We start from the raw sequence: 26,568 nt of genomic DNA on the forward strand, positions 1-26,568 counted from the left end.
TCGAGTGAGAGTTTATCAAGGCTAATTTATAGGTCAAGAACTTTAGAGTTAAAATTTATAATGTAAAGAAACAAATTGTCAATGGGTTTTCAAATATAAATACTTCTATTCTTCGATCCCTACTTGCAGATATTGTTGTGTTTTAAATGTTGCATATTTGTGGAAATGTCATTTATTTCTTTAAAAATAGAGCAATAATTTAACAAAATTTGTCATCGCTTTTTTAAAGCTGAAGAGCCATCAATAGATATGAAAATAAGAATTAGATATATTCATTAAAATTTTTGATGTGCATATGGAAGAACTGTTCATCCTTAAACCAATTAAGAATGAATTTTCTTTCTAACTAGGCTGTTGTAATTTTTTATGTTTTTTTAGAATGAAAATATGCCTCCAGTTGGCTTTTGGAGGGTTATGAAGCTGAATGCACCCGAATGGCCTTATTTCGTGGTGGGTTTATTTTGTGCCGTTATAAATGGAGGCCTGCAACCAGCATTTTCCGTAGTATTTGCAAGGATCGTAGGGGTAAGTGTTTGTGTTTACCTGTGAGTCCTGACTAAAGAATGAGCTGCTTGTGTTCCTAACAGTGTACAAAAGCTACAAAAGATGTGTACCTCCATATGAAACTGTGCAGCTTGAAGATGTAAGGGTAGAAGTCTGGTTGGAGATCGCAAAGCTCATCTTCTGAATCTCCCTTTGTCCTGGCAGTAGGTTTCTACCAGGGCCCAGGGTAGCAGATCCCTGAAGTAGTCTCTGAAACTGACTAGGTGACTGTCCCCTACCTGCCATCACTGGGCTCTGAGAAAAAACCTCACGAACTGTCATATCACTGTTCAGAGAGTTCCTCGTGTGTTCGTCAGACTGGCTGGAGAGGCAGTTGTTCTCTGGTGCACGCGCTCATCAGGACTTGAGCAGGCCCTGCTTGCTGCCTCTGTAAGGTGTCCGTCCCACTTGTGAAGATGCAAACAAATGGAGCAGCTTCCAAAAGACCGAGATGGTCCTACATCGGTTGCACCTGCTCTTGTTGATGGCATTTTCAACAATGAAGTTACAGTCCAGGCAGGAATGCTTTCTGTTTAGTGACAAAGAGTTAAACCACAAGCTGAGGATCCCTTGGTCTAACTTCTAGAAACACGGTGGAAGCAGAAGTTGATCACTACATAAAACTTAGGCCAAACACTAACTTCTGATCATGTCAAAAAACCACTGTAAACATTCAGGTCTGTCCATGTCTGGCTAACGTATTTCAGGCTGACATTCATTTGTTTAATGTATTCATTCAAGAAATATTTTTTTGGTGTCTGTCTTGTGGCAGCCACTGTCCTAGGGGCAGGAAGAGTAGCAAGAAGGAGATGGTACCCAACTGCATGGAGCAGATGTTCTAGGCTGGGGTTAGTCAAACTTATATAAAGGATAAGCTAGTAAATATTTTAGGCTTTCTAAACCATATGGCCCCTCTGGCAAATACTCACCTTTGCCATTGTAGTGCCAAAAGTAGGTAACACTTTACATAAACCTTTGTCTGGTGGTCCGTACGTTGCCAATTCTTCTTCTGAAATTTGTCTTGCAGGCAGAGAGGTAGACAGTGGCATCATTAGAAACAAGTGGGATTAGATTAGTTAGGGAAGGATTTAGCTGTGTATAAAAAACCTCAACTTAAGGATTTTTTTGTTTTCGTCATTTCTCACATAACGATAGGTCTAAAAACAAGCAGTGCAGGACTGACACAGTAGTTCCTAAAATATTAGGGAGGTACCAGCCATTTGCCTCGTTGAAGGTTTGTGACACCGAGTGTAAGGTTGTGAGCTCTGGGTGAGATTGTGTGGGTTTGTATCCTTGGATCATCACATGCCTGGCTGAGTTACCTTGAACAAATTAATTAACCTCTCTGTGCTTCAGTTTTCCTGTGTGAAATAGTGATGATAACACAACAAACCTCAGGAGGTGATTGCAAGGATAAAAGGAATAGTGTGCATGAATTTGCTTAGAATAATGTCTGGCACAGAGTGAGAGCACACTGATTGGTAGCTGCCATTTATGTTGAATGACTAATCAAGAAAAATTCATTTTTTCTAATTTTTTCTAAATAGTTTTTTTCCCCTTTACAAAGGATAGAGTTGCCTGGGTTGGTTAGGAAAACGGCCCTGTTACAACACTGACTTGGGCCTGCTCTTTAGGGCCATGTTCATGTTCTTTCCCTGTGGAGTGGTTACTGTCTGTGCTCCCAGAGCCCCAAACACCTGTATAGCTCTTCTGACCATCTCTGGAAATGTCTCCAAGTGTGGTGCAGGGTCAGCTGGCTATAGTTCTCACTGACTTTCTAACTGGCCATCCTACAAAGCGGGCTGGGTCAAGGAAACACCTTTTTGTGTGTGTGCTGAGGGAATGACCACCTCTCTGGTTCACCAAGTCACATCAGCAGATTTGTCTCCAGACACCTTAAGACAATTTGAAATGTCTAAATTATGAAACAATGAATTGCCATACAAGGTAGTTTTCCACCAGAGGGGGGAGAAAGTGTTCATTTGTTCTCAGTTCTCATTTCCATAGTAGGTGTGGTGCTATTGCTCCAAGAGAAAGTGAGCAGAAAAGTGATGGGCGGATTTGGGGGGTGACAGACTCACTGTTGGGGACTAAGGAAGGGAATGTACGTCCACCTTTAAGTTTGGGGTTGGGGAGGCCAACCCCAACCTCCATTACACAGAGGCTCGCTTGACCCCCTGGACACCGTGCTACATGGGAAATGCGTCTGACCCCACGTGACTCCTCCAGTGATTGATTTGAAAGCACTTTCATTGTTTTCTTAACAGGTGTTTACCAGAGATGAAGATCCGGAAACAAAACGACAGAACAGTAACTTGTTCTCACTGTTGTTTCTGCTCCTTGGAATTATTTCTTTCATTACATTTTTTCTTCAGGTAAATGTTTACATTTTCACTTGATTGATTCGGAGAAATTCATCATTATTCACTTGTGGGAATTTGTAAACATCTGTGTAATTTACTTTTTAGTAGAATTGCTCCTATATTAACTGGGCTCTTAGCCAAGTCTTTCGGGGTATTTTTTTGAAAGATGTTTTGCTTCCTCTGGCTCCCTGGCTTACATTCTTCTCTTCACTCTTACCTCCCGCCGGCTGACATATTAACAAAACCTGAGGGGACGGAGCTAAGGAATTAAATGCTCTAAGAGATTAGTTTGGTAAGGCACTGTGAATTTGGTGTTCGACCTAGAGAGAGTAGAAGTTAATTTCATATGTTAAGGCAAATAAGTAATTTAAATGGTTTCAGACTAATTTCCTCATCTGTAATGTAGGGGTTAACTGCCTCTAGGTGATTAAAAGAAATAATGTGACTAAGTTTCCAGGCCCATGTGAGGCAGTTGTAAACACTTACTCACTTAGTCAATGGGTAAATTATTAGCCACATATGATTTTTTTTAAAATTTATTTTAATTGTTGTTTGAGTACAGTTTTCTGTCTTTTAGAATTTTTAAAGACAGAATTCTGAATAGGTTTCCTTATTTAATGTGTTGTAAGCATCTATTAATATATATTTTTTAATTTCTGTTAAAATGACATTCTAGGTGTTTTTTAAAGAGTTTATTTATTTTTAGAAAGAGGGGAAGGGAAGGAGAAAGAGGGGAAAAAACATCAATGTGTGGTTGCCTCTCACTTGCTCCCCACTGGGGACCTGGCCTGCAACCCAGGGATGTGCCCTGACTGGGAATCGAACCGGTGACCCTTCAATTCACAGGCTGTCATTCAATCCACTGAGCCACACCAACCAGGGCTATGTATTAGTATTTTTAATGAACATTTTTCTAGGCACTGTGTAGGAGGCACAAAAGAAAAATACTGAACTCTTTCATTACTAAGTACTTTGAGTCTCATTGGGGAATTTGACCATACTGTAAAATAGATGTGACCTTCTAACTGTATCCAAGATTTCCCTGCCAATCTTAATGCCATGGGTGCTGGGAAAAGGCAAAGATTGCTGAGGGTGAAGTTGGTTAAAGAATTTGGAGGGAGGTAGGCTTGCAGCTGGTCCCTCAAACTTGAGAGACTGGGGTTGGTGAAGCCAAGGCAGTTAAAGCAGTACCTTTGTACCATAGTGATACGTGGGAGACTAGAGCCTGGCTTGCCTGGCACGTGAAGAATGAAGGCTCTGAATGCTAAGGCCCCAGAAGTGTAGGCTTGGCACTGAGTCTGATGTTAGAATGCCCAGCCCTTCATTTAGAAACATAAGGAGGGCGCTTAGTAGGTGATGAATTCTCAGGCTCTGGGTTCCCACTCTGGTAAGGATTCTCAGAGACCCAGATTCTGGTTTCAACTGTGCCACCTTAGAACTGTGGCCTCTGGCAACTTAGTCGCCTCTCCAAATCTCAGTGGTGCTTATAGGGTTGTCCAGAGGACTTAATGAGCTAACATAGGTATAGGGTCAGAGGAAGCACTTAACAACAGCTGGCTCTTCATTGTTATATTGCCTCCAGTATAAGAACAACTATTTTCCTGTAGTGGGCAAGGTATTTCACATTTCATTCAGCCTAATAGCCGAGACCTTAACCTGGTCATTTCCAAGTAAATGTAACCGTTTTAGTAATTTCGGGCTTAAGCTCAGATAATGGAATCCTTCCTGTCCTCCTCCTCCCTGGGTTGGCATGAGATAGCAGAGGGGTTGTGCAGCATTGCTGCGCAGGGTGGAGGGCAATGGTCCGCTTCATGCTGGCAGCCGGAGGGGCGCCATGTCCCCATCTGCCTTCAGTTTCGTGGCCCCACTTGGCTGTTCCCCTTTATCAGGTCCACGTAGAAGGACTGGTTCCATCTTCACCTGTGCTCTTTGCATCCGTTTCTGCCCTCTCTCTCCATAATGTCCGCCATGCTATTCGGGAGCACAGTGGAGATGCGGTTGCCTTCCTCTATCTACTTCTCTGCTTCTGCAGGAGACTCGGGCTGTCAGGGGGCCTTGCTGTTCTGATGCACCGTGGAGACGTTCCACTCTGCTTTCGCCGGTGCCACTGTGTGGCAGGCGTCCTCTGCGACCTGCCACTTCCCGGCACTCCAGAAAGAGAGGGGGCACTGCTTCCTTCAGTCCTGTACCCCCAAACTCACTGGGGTGAGAGTTCTGCTGCCCTTTCCCCCTAGAAGTAGCCCGACACAGGCGCACAATCACAGCTTCCTCTGTTCCTGCCCAGTAACTTCCTTCCTCCCTCCAGACACAGAAGGTCGCGTCCTGGGTGGGTGGAGAGGAGTAGCACAGAAAATTCTCAGTGAGCGTCCTTCCCCAGCCTGTTTTTTCTCCTAGGTTGGGCTTTTTGTAAACGTAGACACTAAGAATTTCATTTTGATGTCTTTGTTTTCTGCATCTTCTGTGGCTGGTATGACCGTATATTCCTGTTTTCCCAGATTACACCTCAGGTCCTTGTATAACGATTAATAGTACCTCTTTTCACTCTCAAAAGTGTCCTGGTTTGCATGATACATTATATAGCCACCCTGTTTAGAGTGCCCCCTGCCTTGGGGACAACTCCAGCTTCTGTGACAGACCCTGGTTCATTGGGGAAATAAGTAGGGGCGGCCTGCTGGCTAGCTGGGAAGTGGCGGTGTCAACTTCAAAACTGGGCCCCCTGGCTGTGCCACCATGGTATACAGTCACTGAAACGTAGTCGCCTCTAGAAATCAAGCTTTCCGACTTTGTCTAGTGTCCTCTTTAGCAATGACATCAGGGCCTCCTCCTTTTGTGTAATCAGCGTCTTGGTCTCTGACAAGTCCCCTTCCTTACAGTATGTTCTCACTCTTCACAGGGCTACACATTTGGCAAAGCCGGAGAGATCCTCACCAAGCGGCTTCGATACATGGTTTTCAAATCCATGCTGAGACAGGTATTTCTGTTGAGGATTGTGCCCCAGGATGCGCAGAACTCCTGGGTCCTCTCCTGGGCCCTGTGGACTCGGGAAGTGGGAGCATCGTCAGGTTCCTCAGAGAAGCGCCTGTGTTGCTCTTCCCTGGCTCTCATCTTGCAGATAAGGCTGCATGCCGCCCAGGTGCAGGCTCAGAGGCCCAGCCATCTGTCTGCCGTGGGTGGGCACAGGATGGCTGCGAGACAGTCTCCTGAGCAGACTCACCTCCAGCCTTTGTCTCAGCCGCTGGAGGCAGAGTAGGCGCCAGTGGTCTTCAGTGCCCCTCAGCCTCTTCCTCTCTCCCTCCTTCCCCTGGGAGGCCCTGGATGCCTGTGTTTCTTCCCACCAAGAGATGCCGTCTTGTCCCTTTCTTTCCACAGTCGAAATTCATCCCCACAGCCCGTGTCTTTACCACACATTTTCTTTGCCGGGGCTAGACGGATGGACTAACTCAAGCTGCAGTGTAACTAGCTGATAATGACTTCATCTAATGATGCTCACATTTTAGACCTTCAAAACCCTCATGTGCAGATGTGATGTTTTCCTGGGGAAGGGGGGGCAGGAGATTCAGGGACTATAACCCAAAGTAGCCCAGTTCAAACCGGGAAGTTTCTTTAACAACATGAAAGTTTTGTGACTTTGTAATATAATTCTCCACTAATCCCTTGCTAGTGAATAAAGTGATGCTCCGAAGGAGGCTCCAGACAGGCACTTGAGCCCTTGCTGAGAAGCATCAGTTTGCAGTGTTAGGATTTCTGAATGACCTTGAGTTTCCCCAGTGTCTTTGGTTCTTTAGTCCTTTTCGACTTCTATCACTCAATGCCACTTTAAAAGAAGACCTGGTTATCAGAATTGCTAGCTTATGACCAACAGAGTAAGACTGAATCTCGTGAGTGATGGGGTACTGTTTGATGGAGGGCCCTGTCCTAGGACTCAGTCAAGTTTTGATAGCTGAGATTCCTCTTAGGCTCACCGCTGACCTTGGTCTTGGGCCAAATGCCGCACTATCCAGCGGCCCCCCGGCCAGCTCCTATGTCCATTTCATTTTGGAAGCTGAGCTGATGGTTTCGTGATGTCCTTTCCATAAATTAAGTCCAGTCATGCTACATTGAAGTGCCTTCTGCTTACCAGGCATTATACTAAGTATTGTAAGTCATTCAAACCTGAATGGACCCTGTCATCAAGAAAGTTATATTCCCATGGGAGAGGCACTTAGGGGCTTCACAGTTTTAAAGAATAAGTTGATGCATACTATAATAAGTTACAATGCTGTCTTTTTAAAAAAAATTTTATTGTATTTTTTTCCATTACCACTTAGTCCCCATATATTCCCTCCATCCATAATCATCACACTGTTGTCCATGTCCATGCGTCCTTTTTCCTTTTTGCTCAACCCCTCCACCCTTAACCTCTCCCCATCCTTAGCTGTCATCTGCGCTTTGTCTGAGTCTGTCTCTATTTTACTTGTTAGTTCAGTGTGTTTATTAGATTCTGCATATGAGTGAAATCATATGGTATTTGTCTTTCTCTGATTTATTTATGCTTATTTCTCTGACTTATTATGCTTATTTCACTCAGCATAATGTTTTCTCCAGGTCCATCCATACTGTCCCAAAGGGTAAAATTTTCCTCTTTTTTATAGCCGAGTAGTACTCCATTGTGTAAATGTCCCACTCATCTACTGATGGGCACTTGGGCTCCTTCCATATCTTGGCGAATATAAATAACGCTGCAATGAACACGGGGGTGCTTATGTTCTTTCGTATTCATGTTTTGGGTTCCTTCAGTTATATTCTCAGGAGTGGGATCTATGGGTCGAAAGGCAGATCCATTTTTAATTTAATGCTATTTTTTCTTAATTATTTTTGGAGAAAATGATAGATGCTGCTTTAATGCAAATCACCAGCTCAGATAACTTTTTAGATCATAGTTATTTTTTGTAATGGATATAAATTTATATCTCGACCATACAATCTTTTAAATATTTCCATATTTAAAAACAAGTGTTTTTATAAAGAAAATCGTATTTTATGCTGAATATGAAATTATAATCTAGATTTCTTTCATTGATTTTTTTAAACTAAGTTCATTTATTCTGCTCTGACCTACAGTTACCTAACTGCTATTGAGCTTCTCTGTTGGATGTCTAATAAACATTTCCCACTTAACATCTCCCAAACTGAGCTTCAAGCTCTCCTCTCCTTGCAGGGTTATTCCCTGTGTAGTTTCCCCCACATAGTAAATGGGAGCTCCATGCCACCACTTGTTCAGGCTGAAAACTTTAGGGTCCTTCTTGACTCCTTTCTTTTTGTTTAATATTACAAGAGCCTCCTAATTGGTCTCCCTGCCTTCATCCTTATCTTAACCCAGTAGATTCATCTCCCAAGAGCCAGAGTCATTCTCCGAAAGTGTGAGTCAGATCACAGCCTCTGCGCCAAACCTGCTGAAAGCTACTCGTATCCTTCAGGCTAAAAATCTGCAACCTTTACAGTTGCCTGTAAAGTTGCACGTGGTGTGGCTCCCATTGCCTTTCCGATCTATCACCCACAGCCCCAGCCATTTTTTCAGTGTATGGTCAGTATATGCACAGACTCTCTGAATAAAGCCATGAGATGGAAGGAGTGGGAGAGATAAACAAGAAAGGAAATCTGTCTAGAGGAAGAGGCAAGTTTGCAAATTCATGCGTTACAAAGATGCTTTTAAGGCTAATGGTAGCTCGGAAGACGTTCTTGCTAGTGCATGAACAGATCAAGTATGCCTTTGCCACAGGGCCTTTGCACATGCTATTTCTACCTTCTCTCACATATTTCCATTTTTCTCTTCATTCAGATATCTTCTCAAATGTCACCTTAGGCCTTCTCTGTTACCTCCCTAGTCTAGAAAAATAGCACCTTTCCTTACTTTTTTCTTCTTAACCAGCTCTATTTTTCTTTTTCTTTTCTTTTTTTAATCCTTATCTGAGCATATATTTATTGATTTTAGAGAGAGAGAAGGAGAAGGAGAGAGGGAGGGAGGGAGAGAGGGAGGGAGGGAGGGAGGGAGGGAGAGAGAGGAAGAGAGAAACACCAATGTGAAAGAGAAACATTGATGCCCTGGCTGGTGTAGCTCAATGGATTGAGTGCGGGCTTGCGAACCACACAATCGCAGTTCGATTCCCAGTCAGGGCACATGCCTGGGTTGCAGGCCAGTTCCCAGTTCCTGGCAGGGGACGCACAAGAGGCAACCATACATTGATATTTCTCTCTCTCTCTCTCTCTCTCCTTCCCTTCCCCTCTAAGATAAATAAATAAAATCTTTAAAAAAAAAAGAGAGAAACATTGATCTATTGCCTCTCATACATGCCCTGATCAGGGATTGAACCTGCAATATTTTTGATGTATAGGATGATGCTCCAACCAACTGAACAACCTGGCCAGGGCTCTGTTTTTCTTCATAGCATTATTACCTCCTAGCATTGTGTATATTTAGTCATTTGTGGCTTTCATCTCTAAAATCCAGGGTTTTTTGGTCACTATTATATAGATTGAACACTTAAAAATCATGTTTGGAACAAAGTAGAGATTTGAAAAAAACTTGACAAATTTATGCGTCTTTCTATAAGGTCAGACAGACCTTCTCTACTGAGTGTCAAATTCTGAGTGCTAAGTGCAGGAGCTATAAATGATAAACAAAACTGACTATGTCATTGTTCTTCAGAGCTAAGAGCCTTATAAATAGGACTGTAAGGTAATGAAATTGTTTTCCGTGCCACAGGATGTGAGCTGGTTTGATGACCCTAAAAATACCACTGGAGCTTTGACCACCAGGCTTGCCAATGACGCTGCTCAAGTTAAAGGGGTACGTGCCTCCTTTCTCTGGGGTGTGTCTTAATTGGACATTTTGAATCTCAGCATGAAACTAAGGATCTCGTTACAGGTGTTAGTTCCCATCGTATTTAACAAAATGTTAAATAAACAGTTAACCTACACAGTATATTATGTGCCTTATACCAAAAATGTTAACTATTTAAACGTCATATACTGTTTAATGTATAGAAGACTTCCAAGTTTTCTTTTGTTATTTGCCATCTTGTTTAAGCTATTAATGACACAGGCAGAAAGATAACTATTGAGCAGAGGAAGTATTTATCAGCGTATCATGCAGGATCAGTCTGTTTTAACATTCAGTTAACAAAATTTTAATTGCCTCCAGGAAAAGGAATGTGCGTAGTTGCTGTAAGAAAGTTCAGGGGGCAGGGGAGAAAACCTTTAAACAAATGTTGAAAGAAATGAATGTGAAGCACATTCAAAAATTAAAGCAAAGGTAAAAGAAACAACATGAACAGATGAAATAGCTGAAATTTTGCTGCTACAGGGCCCGACACAAATAATGCCCCCTTTTTAATACAAAATCTTTTATTACAAAATCACAAGCATGTAATTCTGTAACGTAACAATGTCACATTCAAGCACACTGTATGGCATTTTAGATGAAGTGTTCGAATTAAAGCTGTAAATTATCACACCCATATTATGACCCTACCAGCCACACGCAAGCAGGCGTTATTTCTGTCGGACCCTGAATGTAAGTCTCTTTAACTGAGGTGACTAGAAAGTGTTGAACCAGCACGTGTTTGACCTATGGGTGAATCGACAGTTTCTTCTACAACTGCTACTGCTCGCACAAAATTCCACAAGGTGACAACAAATTTGAAAGAGTATGTGATCTCTGCTGCCTTTCTCTCCCTTGGACCTTATCAATCTTTAGCTTTTAACTCTTTCTGTAAGGTAGTATTATAACATTTCTTTTACCTAGTATATGGGGCTTCTGCAAGAATGAATTAAGTTATAAATACATGGGGCTTCTCTAAGAATAAACTAGCATACTGAGAGTTGTAAAATTGCAATATAAATCTTAGGCATTGTTTTCATACAGATTTCTTTGCTTAAAGCAAACAAATCGACGGAGACTGAGGTTTAGATCACATTGTAAAACCTAGCAGAGCACAATGCGCACCACTTGAAGTACCTTTGAACTTCTAAAATGGACAACAACCTTGACCTTACAGAGTGTACATTGCGTGTCAGAGCATCATTAAGTGCTCTGGGGGGAAAATGGCATCAGGATGGGGGGGTAGGGGCGGGCTGGTTGTCAGGAAAGGAAGGCCTCAGTGATATGTTGATATACACAAGAGGCCTGAAGGAAGGAAACCTGCCAGCCCTGTGGGTGCCTGGAGAGGAGTATTCTAAACACAAGGATCAGCCAGTGCAAAGGCCCTGAGGCTGGAGCATTTCCACCACAGAAGGAGGGCAGTGTGGCAGCAGTAGAGTGAGTGAAAGGAAGAGTCATAAGAGTTGAAGTCAGCAATGTATGGAATTGGATGGGAAACCATCATAGAGTTTTGAATACCAGAGTGACACGATCTGAGACGTGTAAAGGCTGCTGTGTGAATAGGCTGAAGGGGACCTGGGTGTAGGCAGGGAGTCCACTGCAGTGATCCAGGGGAGGGTTGATAGCGTTTCAGAACGGGGTGTCCATACTGAAGGTGATACAGAGTAAGTAGATTCTGGATATATGTTGAAGGCCCAGCCAAAAAAATCGGTTGCTTGGTTGGGATATGAAATAGAGGGGATTTAAGAATGACTCCAAAATTTTTGACCTGCACAACTGAAAAAAAACACATGCATATGTATGCCTACATATGTTCGTATCTGCCTGTTCCACAGTGGGAAGTCGCACAATTAATTTTTTGTGTATAAAACTACCTAAGATGAGTAGCGCTGTCACCAGTCATTGCCACCCAAGGCAGGGCTAACTCAGGTTTGTGTGTATGTCATTAGTGATGATGCTTATTGAGGTTATGTTGTTTTTCATATTTTACCTCACCACTAGTGGTGCATTTTCTCAAATATATCTTTTGAGTGAGTAGCTTGATTCTACTAAACACAAATCAGAAGAAAATATATCTCAATATTTGCCTATGAAATAGTGGGCTGGTAAATTTCATTTATTTTGGTATTACAACTAGACTCCTGCAGAGAGAAAAAGCAAAGGAGAGCCATATAGAAATCAAAAGCAGCTCTGTATTTTTAAAAAAATTTTGAGAGGGTGAGAAGGTGGTTGAGGGAAAGATACAGTTCAATGTTTCTGACTTCAGAAGGAGGTCTAGGAAATACACGTTCATTCAGTAAGCACAAATGTTTTCAAATTGTGTTTCAAGCAATATGGTGGTGTTTTGAGGAGGAAATAGACAGCAGGAGAGGGAGAACAGGGAAAGGGGAGCAGAAAAATGAGCAGGAGAGGAAGTGGGACGGAAATACCTCCGAGTGCAGCAGGAAGGTGGTGAGGGGTGTTGTGGGTTTCAGAGGGAAAGTGTTTTTGTCTTGCTTGCCTCACACCGGGGCTGTGGTGTTCCGTGTTATCTCCTCTCAGCCCTCCTTTTTGAAATTAAATTAAATTAACCAGGGGCTTAAGCTCTCCCCACCCCAAGTAATGGTCCTAGATCTTTTAGTTCATCTTTCCTGTACATAAAACAACTTGTCATCTTTAATCCATTTTACTCATTTCTGTGGCCTTGACTAACATCCAGGGCTAATATTTATATGTGTGAAAGGTTATGTGCTCATATGACGCATCTGCCCTGAACTTGGGGAATGTTCAAGGCATTTCTTTTTCTTTTTTAAGTATGATTTATTAATTATGCTGTTATAGTTGTCCCAATGTTTTCCCCTTTGCCCCCCTCTGCCCAGTACCTCCCTTCCCTCCAGCAGTCCCTACCCCTTAGTTCATGTCCATGGGTTGTGCATATAAGTTCTTTGGCTCCTCCATTTCCTACACTGTTCTTAACTTCCCCCTATTTTGTACCTACCAATTATGCTCTTTAACCCCTGTACCTTTCCCCTAGTTCTCCCCCCTACCCTCCCCACTGATAACCCTCCCTGTGAGCTCCATGTATATGATTCTGATCCTGTTCTCGTTGTTTGCTTAGGTTGTTTTGTTTTTGTTTTTTAGATTTAGTTGTTGATATTTTTGAGTGGGTTGTCGTTTTTATGTTCATAGTTTTAATCTTCTTTTTCTTAAATAAATCCCTTTAACATTTCATATAATAAGGACTCGGTGATGCTGAACTCCTTTAGCTTTACCTTGTCTGGGAAGCATTTTGTCTGCCCTTCCATTCTAAATGATAGCTTTACTAAATAGAGTAATCTAAGTTGTAGGTCCTGCTTTTCATAACTTTGAATACTTCTGGTCAGCTCCTTCTGATAATCTGATGGGAACTCTTTTGTAGGTAACTCTGCTTTTCTCTTGCTGCTTTTAAATTTCTTTCTTTATCTTCCACCTTTGACATTTTAATTGTGATGTGCTCGGTGTGGTCCTCTTTGGGTTCAACTTGCTTGGGACTCTGTGCTTCCTGGACTTATATGTCTGTTTCCTTCACCAAATTAGGAAAGTTTTCTTTCATTATTTTTTAAATAAGTTGTCCATTACTTGCTCTTCCTCTTTTCCTTCTGGCAACCCTATGATTCAGATGTTGGCAAGTGTGGAGAGATGTTCCAGAGTCTTCTTATTCTCTCCTTGTTTTTTTTGAATTCTTATTTCTTCTTTTCTGATTGACTGTTTATTTCTTCCTTATATTCCAACTCATTGATTCGAACCCTGGCTTCCTTCCCTTCAGTGTTGGTTCCCTGTGGATTTTTCTTTATTTTACTTAGTATAGCCTTCATTATTTCTCTTATGCTTTTGCAGAACTCAGTGAGATATCTAAGCATCCTTATCACTGGAGTTTTAAACTCTGCATCTGATAGCTTGGCTATCCCCGTTTTGCTTAGTTCTTTTACTGGGGTTTTGTTCCATTCTTTCATTTGAGCCATATTTCCTTGTCTCCTCCATTTGGCGTCTTCCCTGTGTTTGTTTCTGTGCGTTAGGTGGAGCTGCTTTGACTCCATGTCTTGGTGCGCCTGTTACTTTGTATGGGGTGGAGCCTTAGGTACTTGCCAGGGCCGGGGCACCCGCTGTACTGCTTCGTGGCTTTGTATGTGGGGCAGGGGTCAGAGAAGGGGCAGTGCCGCTGCCTGACTGCTGGAGGCTTGTTTAGCACTCACCCAGCTTCCAATCACTTATGTGACTGGTGACCCTCTAGCTGCTGCTCTGGTGGTAATTCCCAGAGTGGGTGGGCTTGCATACATTCTAGGACCCTGTGGGCCCTTGAAATGGACTCTGGTGAGAGACCAGCAGTTTCTTCCACTGCCCCAGCCCCCAGTGGTTTTTATAGCCAGGCTTTATTTTCCTGGCACTGGCATTCACACTGAAGGATCTGATGCCTGCTCACTCTCCCTCATTCAATTCCATAACTGTCAGCTCTCTGTATTTTTTCCAAATCAAATGCAGGTTAAATTAAGCACAATAAGATCTGAAAGATGCCAAGATACATTCGAATATCCTTAATGACAAATATTAGGCTTAAATTATAAGTAGTTCTGCATCTAACATTGGAAATTTCTAACATGCCCAGTTTACTATTTGTCAGGCTCTTTTATCTTATTAATTTTCAGAGTTCACTTTAGTGATCATGGTTTGATTAATGAATATTTTCTTGGTATTAAAAAATCAGAAGAGATAGAAACGTACAATTGATTTCTGCATCATTGACCTTGTACTCTCAGTATTTATTCTGAAGTCATGAAAATCTTCATTTTCTTTTTTTTAAAGATTTTATTTATTTATCTTTAGAGGGGAAGGGAAGGAGAGAGAGAGAAACATCAATGTATGGTTCCCTCTCATGCATCCTCTGCTGGGAACTGGCCTGCAACCCAGGCATGTGCCCTGACTGGGAATCGAACTGCGATTGTGTGGTTCGAAGGCCCGCACTCAATCCACTGAGCTACATCAGCTGGGGTGAAAATCTTCATTTTCTCAACCGAATAAGCCAACAAGTAAACATTTATTTTTGTCTTATGAGAAGATACTTAATAGATTTTCATGAAGCTGAACTGTCACAATCCTAGAGGAAATGGAAATGTAGATTTTAAAGGTAATGTAAAAGTGTCTATCTAATTTGTTTTGTTTGTTTTGCAGGCAACAGGCTCTAGACTCGCTACGATCGCCCAGAACGTAGCAAATCTTGGGACAGGCACCATTATATCCTTAATCTACGGCTGGCAGCTAACACTTTTACTCTTTGCCATTGTGCCCATCATTGCAATAGCGGGACTTGTCGAAGTGAAGATGTTGTCTGGAAATGCACTAAAGGACAAGAAAGAGCTAGAAGGTTCTGGGAGGGTGAGTCAAACTAACTGACTTGCTGACCTAAGTGGAGTAAAATGGTCTAATGAGTGTTGTTCTGTTACTGTAACTCACTACTGCTTAGAAGCTCAAAGAATGTTTTTAAAACTATTCCTCAAAGCAATCTTACTAATCAATAACCAAAAATCTGATCAAAAATGGGCAGAGGACATGAAAAAACATTTTTCTCCAGAGAGGACCTATAGAGGGCCAGCAGACATATGCAACGATGCTGCTCAACGTCATTAGGGAAATGCAACTCGCAACCATAGTAGGAGCCACTGCCTCGCACCTGTCCGCCTCACGCACTGTCGGTGGGAGTGTAGAGGGGTGCAGCCACTGGAGACAACAGTGCAGAGGGTCCTCAACAGATTAAAACCAGAACTACCGTATGACCCAGTAATTTTCCTGGGTATTTATCCAAAGTAATCCAATACACCCATTCAGAAAGATTTGTGCATCTCTAGGTTCATTGCAGCATTTTTGCAATAGTCAAGATATGGAAGCAACCCAAGCGTTCATGTAAATAGACAAATGGAAACAGAAGGGGGGGGGCATATATTCGATGGGACATTACTTGGCCAGAAAAAAGAACTCTTTCCATTTGTGACAACATGGATGGACTAGAAGATATTATGCTAAGTGAAATGTCAGACAATAACATGTGATTTCACTTATATGTCGACCTGGAAAAACAAAATAAATGAATAAACACAACAGAAACAAACGCAAATACAGAGAACAAACAAATGGGTGGTTGCTAGAAGGGAAAGAGATGAGGGAATGGGTGAAAAAGGTAAAGTATTAAGAAGTACAAGTTGCCAGTTATGAAAACAGTCACAGGGATGTAAAGTACAGCGTAGGGAATATAGTTGACAAACTGTACAAACTCTGTATGGCGTCAGGTAAGTACTAGAAGTATCAGGGTGATCATTTACTAAGTTATATAAATGTCACTATGTTATACACCTGAAACTAGTATAATGTATGTCAACTGGAATTGAAAAATTAAAAAAATGTTTAACAATTAAATGATAGAAACTCTCTGGAGAACAAATTGGTAGTATATACCATGTTTCTTAAAGTTAGTTTATTCTCTTTGAGCTAGGCATTTCCCTTTAAAGAACTTCTCCTAAGGAAATAACTCAACATTGGCAAATGTTTTTGTACAAGGATGATTATCACAGCATATTTTTATCAAAAAAAACCCTGAAAACCTTGTTTATTAACAAAGGAATGCTTAAGTGGCTGAGATATTAAGTGGCCCATTACACATCCCATTATTAATGTATATTTAATGGCCTTAAAAAGTACTCCTGATATTTGTTAAGGTAAAAAATAATGATATAAATCCAAATATGGAATTATATCCTGATTTTGTTAAATATGTATATGTCTAGGAAAACAACATGTGAGCTAATATGTCAAATACTCCAGTACATAACTTTGTGTTACTTTTTGTACCTTTTTAATGTTTCCCAAATATTAGTTGTCATGAATGATAATTATAAAGAGAAAAATGTAAACAGCACATTTAAAAATATAAAAAACTATAAACTCAAAGTGTTTAGCCATCATAGAAGAAATAGCACTGCAGTAGATATGAAATACTGCGTTCGCAGGTTAATTTTGCCACTGGAAAGCTCTGTGGCTTTAGGTAAGTGCCTTTATCTGTTTAAGCTGTAGCTTCTCTTTCTGTAAAGAGGAGATTGAATTAAACTGATCTTCCTTCCAGATCTAAAACTCGATTTGGTAAATTACTTAGTATTGTTTTTCATAGCAAAGAAGTTCATAGGTCGTAGTAAGTTAATAATATTAATTTATTAATGCACAGTATTTATCTCTTTTATGGAACTCAAACTAATTGCCATTGTTTGTGGCTCTTAGTGACCAAGTGCTCTCTGTTGTAGATTGCTACGGAAGCAATTGAAAACGTCCGGACCGTTGTCTCCTTGACTCGGGAGCAGAAGTTTGAACAAATGTATGCACAGAGTTTGCAGGTACCATACAGGTAATAACCACTGCAGAGTGGGCGGGGAGTGGGAGTTTTCCAATCACCAGATTGGTGTTCCCGGAAGGCAGGGGACAAGTGGAGATACTCCTAGAAGGGACCCATTAGGCAAGTACTTGTAATTATCCAAGAGAGGAATGACAAGACCCTGACCTAAGACCGGGGCATCTCTGAGGTAGAACCTGTATGAACAGATGCCCAATGGGGAGGGGTGGGAGAGAGGATGGATATTAAGAATGACTCTGCTGCCAAGTTTGGATAGTGACACTGTTATTTGCTCTTGTTGGAAATTAGTTCTTTGTGGAATATGAAATTTGGGTATTGGTGGACCCGAGGGGTGGTGCTTCTTGCAGTGCGCCTTCTCTCCTTCTCTTTGCCTGTCCCTGGGAGAAGCCTTCCGCCCTTCCTGTGCTCTGCTCACCCAGTGAGAGCTCTAAACAGTGATCTGAGCATAAGCCCAACCTCCGAGTCTCAGTTTTTTTTATAGTAAAAGATGTGTTTTCGGTGGGTTATCAATGGGTTTTCAAACTTTTTTTTTTTATGAGAGTAGAGCCTTTTTTTCTGGGAAAAAAATTTCACTTGGAATCCCATTGTATGAAGTAGATGGTAACGGGGCTGATCTTCCTGAAGCCATAGTACAAGGCCCAGAGGGCTGCACCCTCATCAGCCTGCTCTTTCCTTCACGTGGCCGACTTCCCTGTGGTTCGGAAAATCTGTGAGTGTGAACTCCTTCGTGAAGCCTTCTCTAGCTCCCCCAAACATTATTCATAAGGTACCTCCATTGCGTATACTCGAATCCAACTTGACGCCTGGGCCCTTGAGGGCAAGAACATGCCTCATTCCTCTGTGTTGCCCAGTGTGGTTCCTGCCACAGGTGTTGGGTAAATGTGTGTTGAGTGGGCATTTACCATACAGTACATATGCTGTATGTCCAAGAGTAGGAGGGGAGGGGAAGGGACCTCCATTTACGAATCCTTTACAGGCTCTTCGTGTTTTCCTTGGCTTTTTTAAACTGCTTCAATACTTTGAAGTGTGGTTCATCCTTCATTAATGATAGAAGACACTGAGGCTCAGAGATGAGGCAGTTTCCTAAATGCTCACAGGTGGTAAAGTGAGGACCGAACTAAACCCATTTTTGTCTGCCAGGCCTCCATGCACCACCACTCACTGATCAAAGGTTACGTTTTAAGGGCTGAGAAAAGAAAGCCAGGTAAGTTGCAAAATGTCTTCTTTTCAGAAACTCTTTGAGGAAAGCACACATCTTTGGAATCACATTTTCCTTCACCCAGGCGATGATGTATTTTTCCTATGCTGCCTGTTTCCGGTTTGGTGCCTACTTGGTGGCAAATAACTTCATGAAATTTGAGGATGTTCTGTTGTAAGTATTGGGTTAATATTTACACTTAAACTCTAGAAATGAAACAGGGGAACATGCTTATGCCTGCACGGGAAGCCTGTACTGTGAATCTTCAAGAAGAGATTTCAGCGGTTCACAATGTGTCAGTTCGCCTCTGAGTCTGTAGTGGAGTTGAAGGCCTCTTCATTTGGGGACTCAGTGACTCGCTCACCCCAGTGCTGACTCACACTTGACCTTTCAGGTCTGTGGCTAGGTGGGGGGGTGGTGATTCGGTAAGAGGTTTCCAGAAGGCCTTGGCATTTGGGAAGAAGCCTACGCCTGATCCAGGTACCTGGCTCCTCCTTAAGGGACTCTATGCAGGGCAGCTGTGGAGCTCTGAGATCCGTGAGCCCTGGCAGAGTCCAGGATAAATTTGGTCTGTTTGACAAAAGAAGAGAAGCTAGAAGGTAAGATCTGGAGAATTTCAGAAATGACAGGGGCAAGCTAGGCTGGGATTCCTGCTACATCCCTGTGAGTGCAGAAGATTGTACCTTGGTCAGGGGGACAAGACCTGACCTTCAGTGCAGTTCCAAAGTAGTCCGTTACGCAGTTGGGTATTAAAAGTGTGTGTGATCTTTCTGAGTGTCTAGATTCGGTGCTGGGTAAGGATACATACCATTACTAGTAATAATATGGTTTCACGTTTAAGCCAGAATCATCTGAGCCTGGCAGCATAATGTGTTAGTATAACATTGTCATCTTCTTTAGACATGGACATGAGGATGCATTAGCTTTCTCAGGACGGCCCCAACAGGTTGAAATTCCACTCAGTATCTCTTTGTGATGAATGCAGGTACTATTTCTAACTGTGACCAAAAGATCAAGACTGGGCATCACTGGCACTGGGGCTTTGATTAGATAACTATTTGATATGGTGCTCCCCTCCACAGGAAAGTATTGAACGGAGTAAATACTTGCTGACAGTTGGGTGTTTAGATTCAGGAAATTTGTTGTCCACGTAAAGGAAAGAGGAGACCTGTCTAATCAGAGATCATACCGTTTTGAAAAGATGCCCCAGGTCTCAGTGAGAACAAGCCCAAGATTAACCATCTGTATGATTCATTTAGAGCTTTTTAAAAAAAGACACCATGTGCTACATTTACAAAGGCGTGGGGTCTGTACTCTGGTGAAGAGGAAGCCACGGACTCACAGTATTATCTGCGAGGGTTCCCGCGTTGTAGGTCAGTTCCAGACACACTATTTAGAAAGGTGTGTGGATAAATGTGTCCAGAGGAAAGCAGCGAGAATGCTGAGAATGAAAGGAGTTTTCAGAGAAGCAAATGGTCTACGTCGTACCTGTGACGTAGCGGGAATCCCAGTCTTGCTTCCCTTTGTCATTTCTGAAATTCTCCAGCTCTTACCTTCTGCCATTCTGACTATTCACAATATCCCAATATTAGAAGAGCTGTCTTAAGCAAAAGGAATTATTTCTTCAGTCCGAAGAATTTTTTTATTTTTTTATTTTTATTGTTGTTCAAGTACAGTTTTCTGTCTTTTACTCCCAGCCCACCCACCCAGCCCTCCCCCTCTCCCTCCCATTTCCACCCCCACCCCCACCCCTAGTGTTCGTCCATGTGTCCTTTATACTTGTTCCTATACACCCTTCCCCTTTTCCCCTGAAATTCCCTCCCCTCTCCCCTCTGGTCACTGTCAACCTGTTCTCTATTTCAGTGTCTTCTGAAGAAATTTTTAACAGTAGACTCAATCCAATTTGCTACTTCCTAAAACAGAGGAGAGAAGCCAGTTTAGGGGAAGTGCCTGAGCATAAACACTGGGAGCTGGACTTGATCTCCTGTGAGGGCTGCTGTGGTGCCCATGTCACAGATTAAGAGGGTTGGTGCATCTGGGCCTGTAAGGAACTCCTTACCACACAGCTCATAGGTTTTCTAAGACTCTGATGTAATTCCAGCATCACCGCTTATATCCATTATTGGTTCACAAAAATGCTGCATAACAACCAGTCACTACAGTAGCATACAATGATAAACATTATTTTCACCCACAAGTCTGGGGGTCAGCTGGGCAGTTCTGCTTTCTACTTCATTATACTTAACCGGGCAGCTGGTTAAGTATAATGAAGCTCAGTTAGGCTCATGCAGGTGTCTGCAGTGAGCCATGAGCTAGTTAGCTGGGACCCGCACAGCTCCCCTCCGTCTGTGCCTCGTCCTCCAGCAGGCTAGCTGGGTTTGTGGTCGTGGCTGAGTTCAGAGGGAGGGGAACTGGGCGGGGCGAGAGAGTCATTCAAGGCCCCCTGAGCCAGACTTGGACCTGGCAACAGTCACTTCCACCATATCCTGTTGATCAAAGCAAGTCACAAGCCCAAGTCCAGATTCAATGGGTAGGAAAACAAATTCTACTTCTTAAATGGAGGAGCTGCAAAGTCACATTGCAAGAAGGTGAAGATACAGAAAGAGATGAAAAATGGGGTCCTTTTACAGTCCATCTGGTACCCCTTCATACATTTATAAAGAAAAGTGATTTTTAACTTCCGTATTGTCATTGTTTGATGCAATGCTCTCTGGCTGGAAGTGCCAGCTTCCAAGCATGGAGGTGAACACTCTTTGCACACGGTTTGTCTCTGTTTTTTTTTTTTGTAGGGTGTTCTCAGCTGTTGTCTTTGGTGCCATGGCAGTGGGGCAGGTGAGTTCATTTGCTCCCGATTATGCCAAAGCCAAAGTGTCAGCAGCCCACGTCATCATGATCATCGAAAAATCCCCTCTGATCGACAGCTACAGCACGGAAGGCCAGAAGCTGGTGAGTAGCACGTCTTGATTATATGACCTGCTCCTAACTGAGGAGTGTGAAAGTATAACATCTGTGCTTTTTAAAATTCGCGGGTGATAAAATGGAACTTTCTAGATCATGGATTCATTTTAACAACTGTTAATAATATGTATTAACATCCAGTACTTTTTATATGACAGAGTTACAGGGAGATAGGACTATTGCCCAATTGATAAGCAAATCTTGTAATTGGGTTTTTAAAAATCTTTATTGTATCATTTCCATTACCATTTAGTCCCCTTATACGCCCTTCCTCCGGCAATCACCACTCTGATGTCCGTGTCCATGAGTCCTTTTTCCTTTTTGCTCAGTCCCTCCACCCCCTAAACTCACCCACCCACTAGCTATCATTCTGCTGTCCATCTGTGAGTCTATCCTCATTTTCTTAGTTCAGTTAGATTCCGCATATGGGTGAACTTATATGGGATTTTCCTTTCTCTGACTGGCTTATTTCACTTAGCATAATGTTCTCCATGTCCATCCATACTGTTGCAAAGGGTAAAATTTTTTTCCTTTTTAAGCTGAGTAGGATTCCATTGTGTAAATGTCCCATAGTTGTTTTATCCACTCATCTATTTTATATGGATTATTCCTGGGGAATATGTAGATTATTCCTGGAGAGCAGATTGAGTCATCACATTTGTATTATATTTATAATACAAGCTATAAAACATTGACTCTGAGATTTTATGTATTAAATTCTAGCAGTTGCAAATGAAAAACAATGATAAGTTCACTATCTTTGACACCTGGCACCAGAGAGTGTTAGCTATACGATATGTTTCCAGGATTACTGCAATGAAATTTATTGATATTGCTCTGATTTTAGAACACGTTAGAAGGAAATGTGACGTTTAATGAAGTCGTGTTCAACTACCCGACGCGGCCAGACGTGCCCGTGCTTCAGGGGCTGAGCCTGGAGGTGAAGAAGGGCCAGACGCTGGCCCTGGTGGGCAGCAGCGGCTGTGGGAAGAGCACGGTGGTCCAGCTCCTCGAGCGGTTCTACGACCCCCTGGCCGGATCAGTGGTGAGCACCCTTTCTTATTCAGCTCACTTGAAGTTTCTCATCATCTTAAAGCCTGAGTGTATTTAATTCTTCACTATGAGCCTTTAAACCACCATCCCACTTGAATTCTGACATCCTAGGTATGATCTCCAAGCTGTCATCTGCTTCAGCGAACACCTCCAGCCTCTGTCTCGACACTGCCCCTCTCCCTTCCCTTAATTGGGTTTCAGCTTACGTAAGACCCAGCAAAAAAATTTAAGTAGCCATGAAGATAGAGGGTGGGGGTGTGTAGGAGAGACAATGTCGGAGCTAAGGCTGGGGGTGGGCGTGTTTCAAGGGGAGGCAGGTAGGCAGCAATGACTAAGGCTGTGGAGGGTCGGATGAAGACTGAAAGGCATGGCCAGATTTGGCCATGAATGGGCTCCTGCTGGTGCTCCAAGGGGTCCTCAGTGAAGAGGTAGTGACAGAAAGCAGTCGATCATGGCTACGGTGTGGTTGGGAGGGGAAACCAAGGAGGGATCGTTGGCTCTCAGGCACTGGTTGTGGCCCTTGATGGACATTTATTAGGCAGTGTGTTACATGTTGGGCTCCAGTGAGTGATAGCACGTAGTGTCCGCCCTCACTGAGGAGATGCTGATTATACTTCAATGAGGTGGATTAAAGAAGAGGATGGATTTGAGTCGCTTCTTAAGGGATAAGTAGAGCTGGTTGCATAAGGATGTGGGGGTAAGCAGTCAGTCAAGATGCCATTTGATGCAAGAGATCGTGTGACAAAATACAGATCATGTGGTCTGTGTTCAATAAGTGATTTGTTCCCAGTGTCCCTTTCGGCCAGTTTGGCTGAAACAATGGGCTTAACCCAGGATCGAGGTTCCCACACTGTTTTGACCGTGACCCATCTAGGAAGGACAAACACATTGTCATGGCTTCACCGCCACACTCCTGGTCTCTTTACTGGAAAAAGCACTTGATGACAGAGTTGAGTCGAAACTCAGTAGAATAATTAACAAGAAGAAAGAAAAGAAAGTATTGATAATAATTCTACACACACAGAAACAGAAGGGGAGCACAGTTGAAAACACGGACCATATCAGTGATGTTTCCGTGGAAGAAACAGAAACTGCTCTAGGGATTTTAAGTAGATAAGTGGTTTGTCAAGGGAATTAGGTGCTTGCAAAGTGTTTGGAAGAATGGGAAAAGTACAATAAGAAAAAACTCATGGGAAGACTAAAAGTAGAAAGTGAAAGAAAGCAAATGCTCTAAGACAGTCAAGTCACAGCACTGCAGCCGGGATGCTGTGGCCAGGAAGTTGCAGAAAAGTAGGCCAATGTCATGGCTGCTGCAAACTTGAAGATCTAAGTGCAGGGTGTGGATTTTGCAAAGCCTCCCGTCTGCTGGAACATGTGTGTTGGCTTAACTGCTGCTGAAGAGAATTGGCCTCTGCCTTCCAGATTTTGCAGTGGCCATCTCACTGGTAGAACCTTAGTTACTTCCAGAACCAGAACAAAGTCTGGCCTTCTAGTCCCTGGTTTATGGAAGAGAGACACAGCACAGTATGGCAGTGGGTGCTGAGTACATAGGACAGTGACCATCTCAAGAAAACACGGACAGTGCAGCGAAAACAAAGTGTTCTCATCTATTGTGGGAATCCTGTCGTCGGCTCCTGGGCATCTGCATTAGATCTACTGCCAAGTGGTGCATAGCAGCCAGACTTAGTGTGAGTGTCCCCAAGAAACACTAGTAAAAGTGCCAAGTTTTGTTTATGAATATCAGTTAGTAGCCATTAATAACTCAGTAGGTTGCTAGTAATTGCTTCTTATTACCTTGTAAAAATGAGTAGACGGATTTAAACATCATTTGATCAGAAAAAAATTTTTAAAAAATGTACTTGACCCCGAAGGTCAGGAAATCCTCATGACCATCAGTGGGCACTGAATTATTTTTTTGAAACGTTAACCTGAGCAGTGGTCCTCGAGCTGGCGTATAGCAGAAAGGCCTGGAGACCTAATGAACAGAGCCATTCTGGCGCACTGAAGTAGAGCAAGGCTTAGCCTTTTAATTTTTGCAATCTTCCCAGGTGACTCTGAAACCAATTACAGTTTGAGGACCACCAAACTGATACATTTGAAAGGTTTGGGGTATATTGTGGAGAGGGTTGAAAAACCAAGCTAAGGAATTATACAGAGTGGGGGTTCCAAGTTTTGTGGGGCATTACACAGTTTTGTGGACCCTACTTAAAAGAATGCAAAGGTATATACAAAATTACTTTTTACAGAAAAGTAAAGATTTGTCTGGAATGAAAATATCACAACCAAATATTGAAAACTTAAAGATTCCCGTGCCTTTCTACTTTAGACAAGTTATTGTAAATACAGTACTTGGCTGGCAAACTTCCTGACTGTAGCCATGCCTTCCTGTCACCCAGAACACCGTTCAACACCCAGCCTTTACCTGCCGTTGAAGCTTAAGTCCATTTGCTTCACTGTTAAATTGCCTCTGGTTTGAGTCTTCCCCTGACCTTCCCTTTCTCCTCTCTCTGGTGCATCCCACACACCACTGTCAGAGTCCTCTGTCCCTCCGAGGATACAGCTAGACACCTGTTGTCATTGTCTGGGCATGACGGAGTAGCTGCCTGAGCTAAGATGGGGGACAGTTGTCTTTTGAGGCTGGACAGGAATTGTCTTTCAACTATGAGACACTTGTGTTACTAAACCCCAACCTATACATCCAATCCTAGTTCCCCCAGTAACCAAGTGACTTTATACAAGTTACATAACTTTGCTCATTTCCGAGTCTGTAAAATGCAGACTAAAGTCACACCCCACCCTCACAAGAGTTGTCATGAAGATTAACAAGAGAATTCATGAAACCTGCTTATCACAGGATCCGTGGTACAGTCAGTGGTCAATATTTTATCCATAATAGTATTTCAGAGTGAATCCGTATAAGTAGAATAGTACGTATGAAATGAAAGCAAGCAGTGGCTTTAACAATCTAGAATAGAGATAGCTAGTCATTTTAATTAGGCCTTACATTATTATTACCACCGTGTTTAATTCCTTAATTACGTTATGTAGGCTGTATCTTTTGAACGGTACTCGCTGATTCCCTGGGTCAGAGCGCCTTGCTCCTTCCTCAGACCACCACGGAGGCCTCAGCCAAAGACGCTCCGCCTGCATCTGTTTTACATGTGTGCTTCTAAACGTGTCTTCCCTGAAAAAGGATTCTTCAGCTCACACAGATTTTTAATAGTTTGCAACTCTGGTGCACTGTGTGGGGATGAGGAAGCACAAAGTGTTAATGTGTTCAGTGCAGTGGGGAAGCTCATTTAAACTTGCCGGGATCGTTCTAAATTTGATTACGATAGTTAGGCAGTGTCTGTTTTCCTGCCAGGGGCACACACCTGGAAGAAAAATTTTAAACGTGTAACTACTCCTTCTTTCCTCAAATTTCTATTCCTCAAGGACAGTGTTCCCTTTAATAAGATCTGCTGTTTCACCACATGTTTGTATGGTTTTTGCTGCCCCTCTCCACGTTCACTTCCTACTGTAAAGAAGCCTGGGGCATAGATGCTTGGAACAGTTTCCATGGAAACTCTGCTTGCTATCAGTAAGGTCGTGGCTGTGCTTTCCATTTGCATCTGCAAGCTTCACAAACAGAAGCTGCCTTCCTGCAGCAGAGATTGTACCCTACCCCTGGCCAGCTGTCTCCCGGGGGTACCCAGCCAGGCACACAGGATACAGCACATCTGTATGGCTCAGGATATGCTCATCACCACTCTCAGAAAAGCTTGAGGCTGAGCCACTCACTTCTTCAGAGGGGATGAACAGTGCTCTCACTTGAATGACTGAATTCTCTTGCACAGTAGATGTTTTGAGCAGACATTTCCACATCAGAGAGTAAGGATTTTTATCAGCAAGGCTGTAAGGAGCAGCACCCCAGGCTTCTGCAGCATAATTTGGGGAGCCAAGTGACTAGAGAAGGGCCAGCCTCCCTTTCCTGCTCCTCTGGCTCAACATGGTAGATGTCTGTCCATCAGCCACTTCTCCGTCATCGGGAGCTCCAAGCACAGCACAGAAAGGTCCACGTTGCTGGCAGTCCTTGGCATGCGTACTCTGCCCAGCAACTGTGCTAACTGGGGTCCGTGCATGGTCTTGTTTAGTCCTTAATTCTATGAGTTTAGGAATCACCACAGTTCCCATAAGGAAACTCTCG

The 26,568-nt window shown here is 42.8% G+C and overlaps 1 protein-coding gene across 2 annotated transcripts in view; it reads left to right on the forward strand.

Annotated features, from left to right (window-relative positions):
- The window catches only part of ABCB1 (ATP binding cassette subfamily B member 1), an 80,053-nt gene that overhangs the window by 48,319 nt on the left and 5,166 nt on the right, over positions 1-26,568 (forward strand). For both annotated transcript variants that reach the window (XM_037066126.1, XM_037066127.1), the window contains exons 17-25: positions 379-525; positions 2,811-2,918; positions 5,800-5,877; positions 9,649-9,732; positions 14,950-15,153; positions 17,067-17,167; positions 18,405-18,545; positions 21,161-21,317; positions 22,177-22,374. In XM_037066126.1, coding sequence (XP_036922021.1) covers positions 379-525; positions 2,811-2,918; positions 5,800-5,877; positions 9,649-9,732; positions 14,950-15,153; positions 17,067-17,167; positions 18,405-18,545; positions 21,161-21,317; positions 22,177-22,374 — 1,218 coding nt within the window. The remainder of the gene's footprint in view (positions 1-378; positions 526-2,810; positions 2,919-5,799; positions 5,878-9,648; positions 9,733-14,949; positions 15,154-17,066; positions 17,168-18,404; positions 18,546-21,160; positions 21,318-22,176; positions 22,375-26,568) is intronic.

Source organism: Sturnira hondurensis, unplaced genomic scaffold, assembly GCF_014824575.4.
Source record: "Sturnira hondurensis isolate 20B ecotype Veracruz unplaced genomic scaffold, ASM1482457v3 Scaffold0016462, whole genome shotgun sequence".
In the NCBI taxonomy this organism is placed as follows: domain Eukaryota; kingdom Metazoa; phylum Chordata; class Mammalia; order Chiroptera; family Phyllostomidae; genus Sturnira; species Sturnira hondurensis.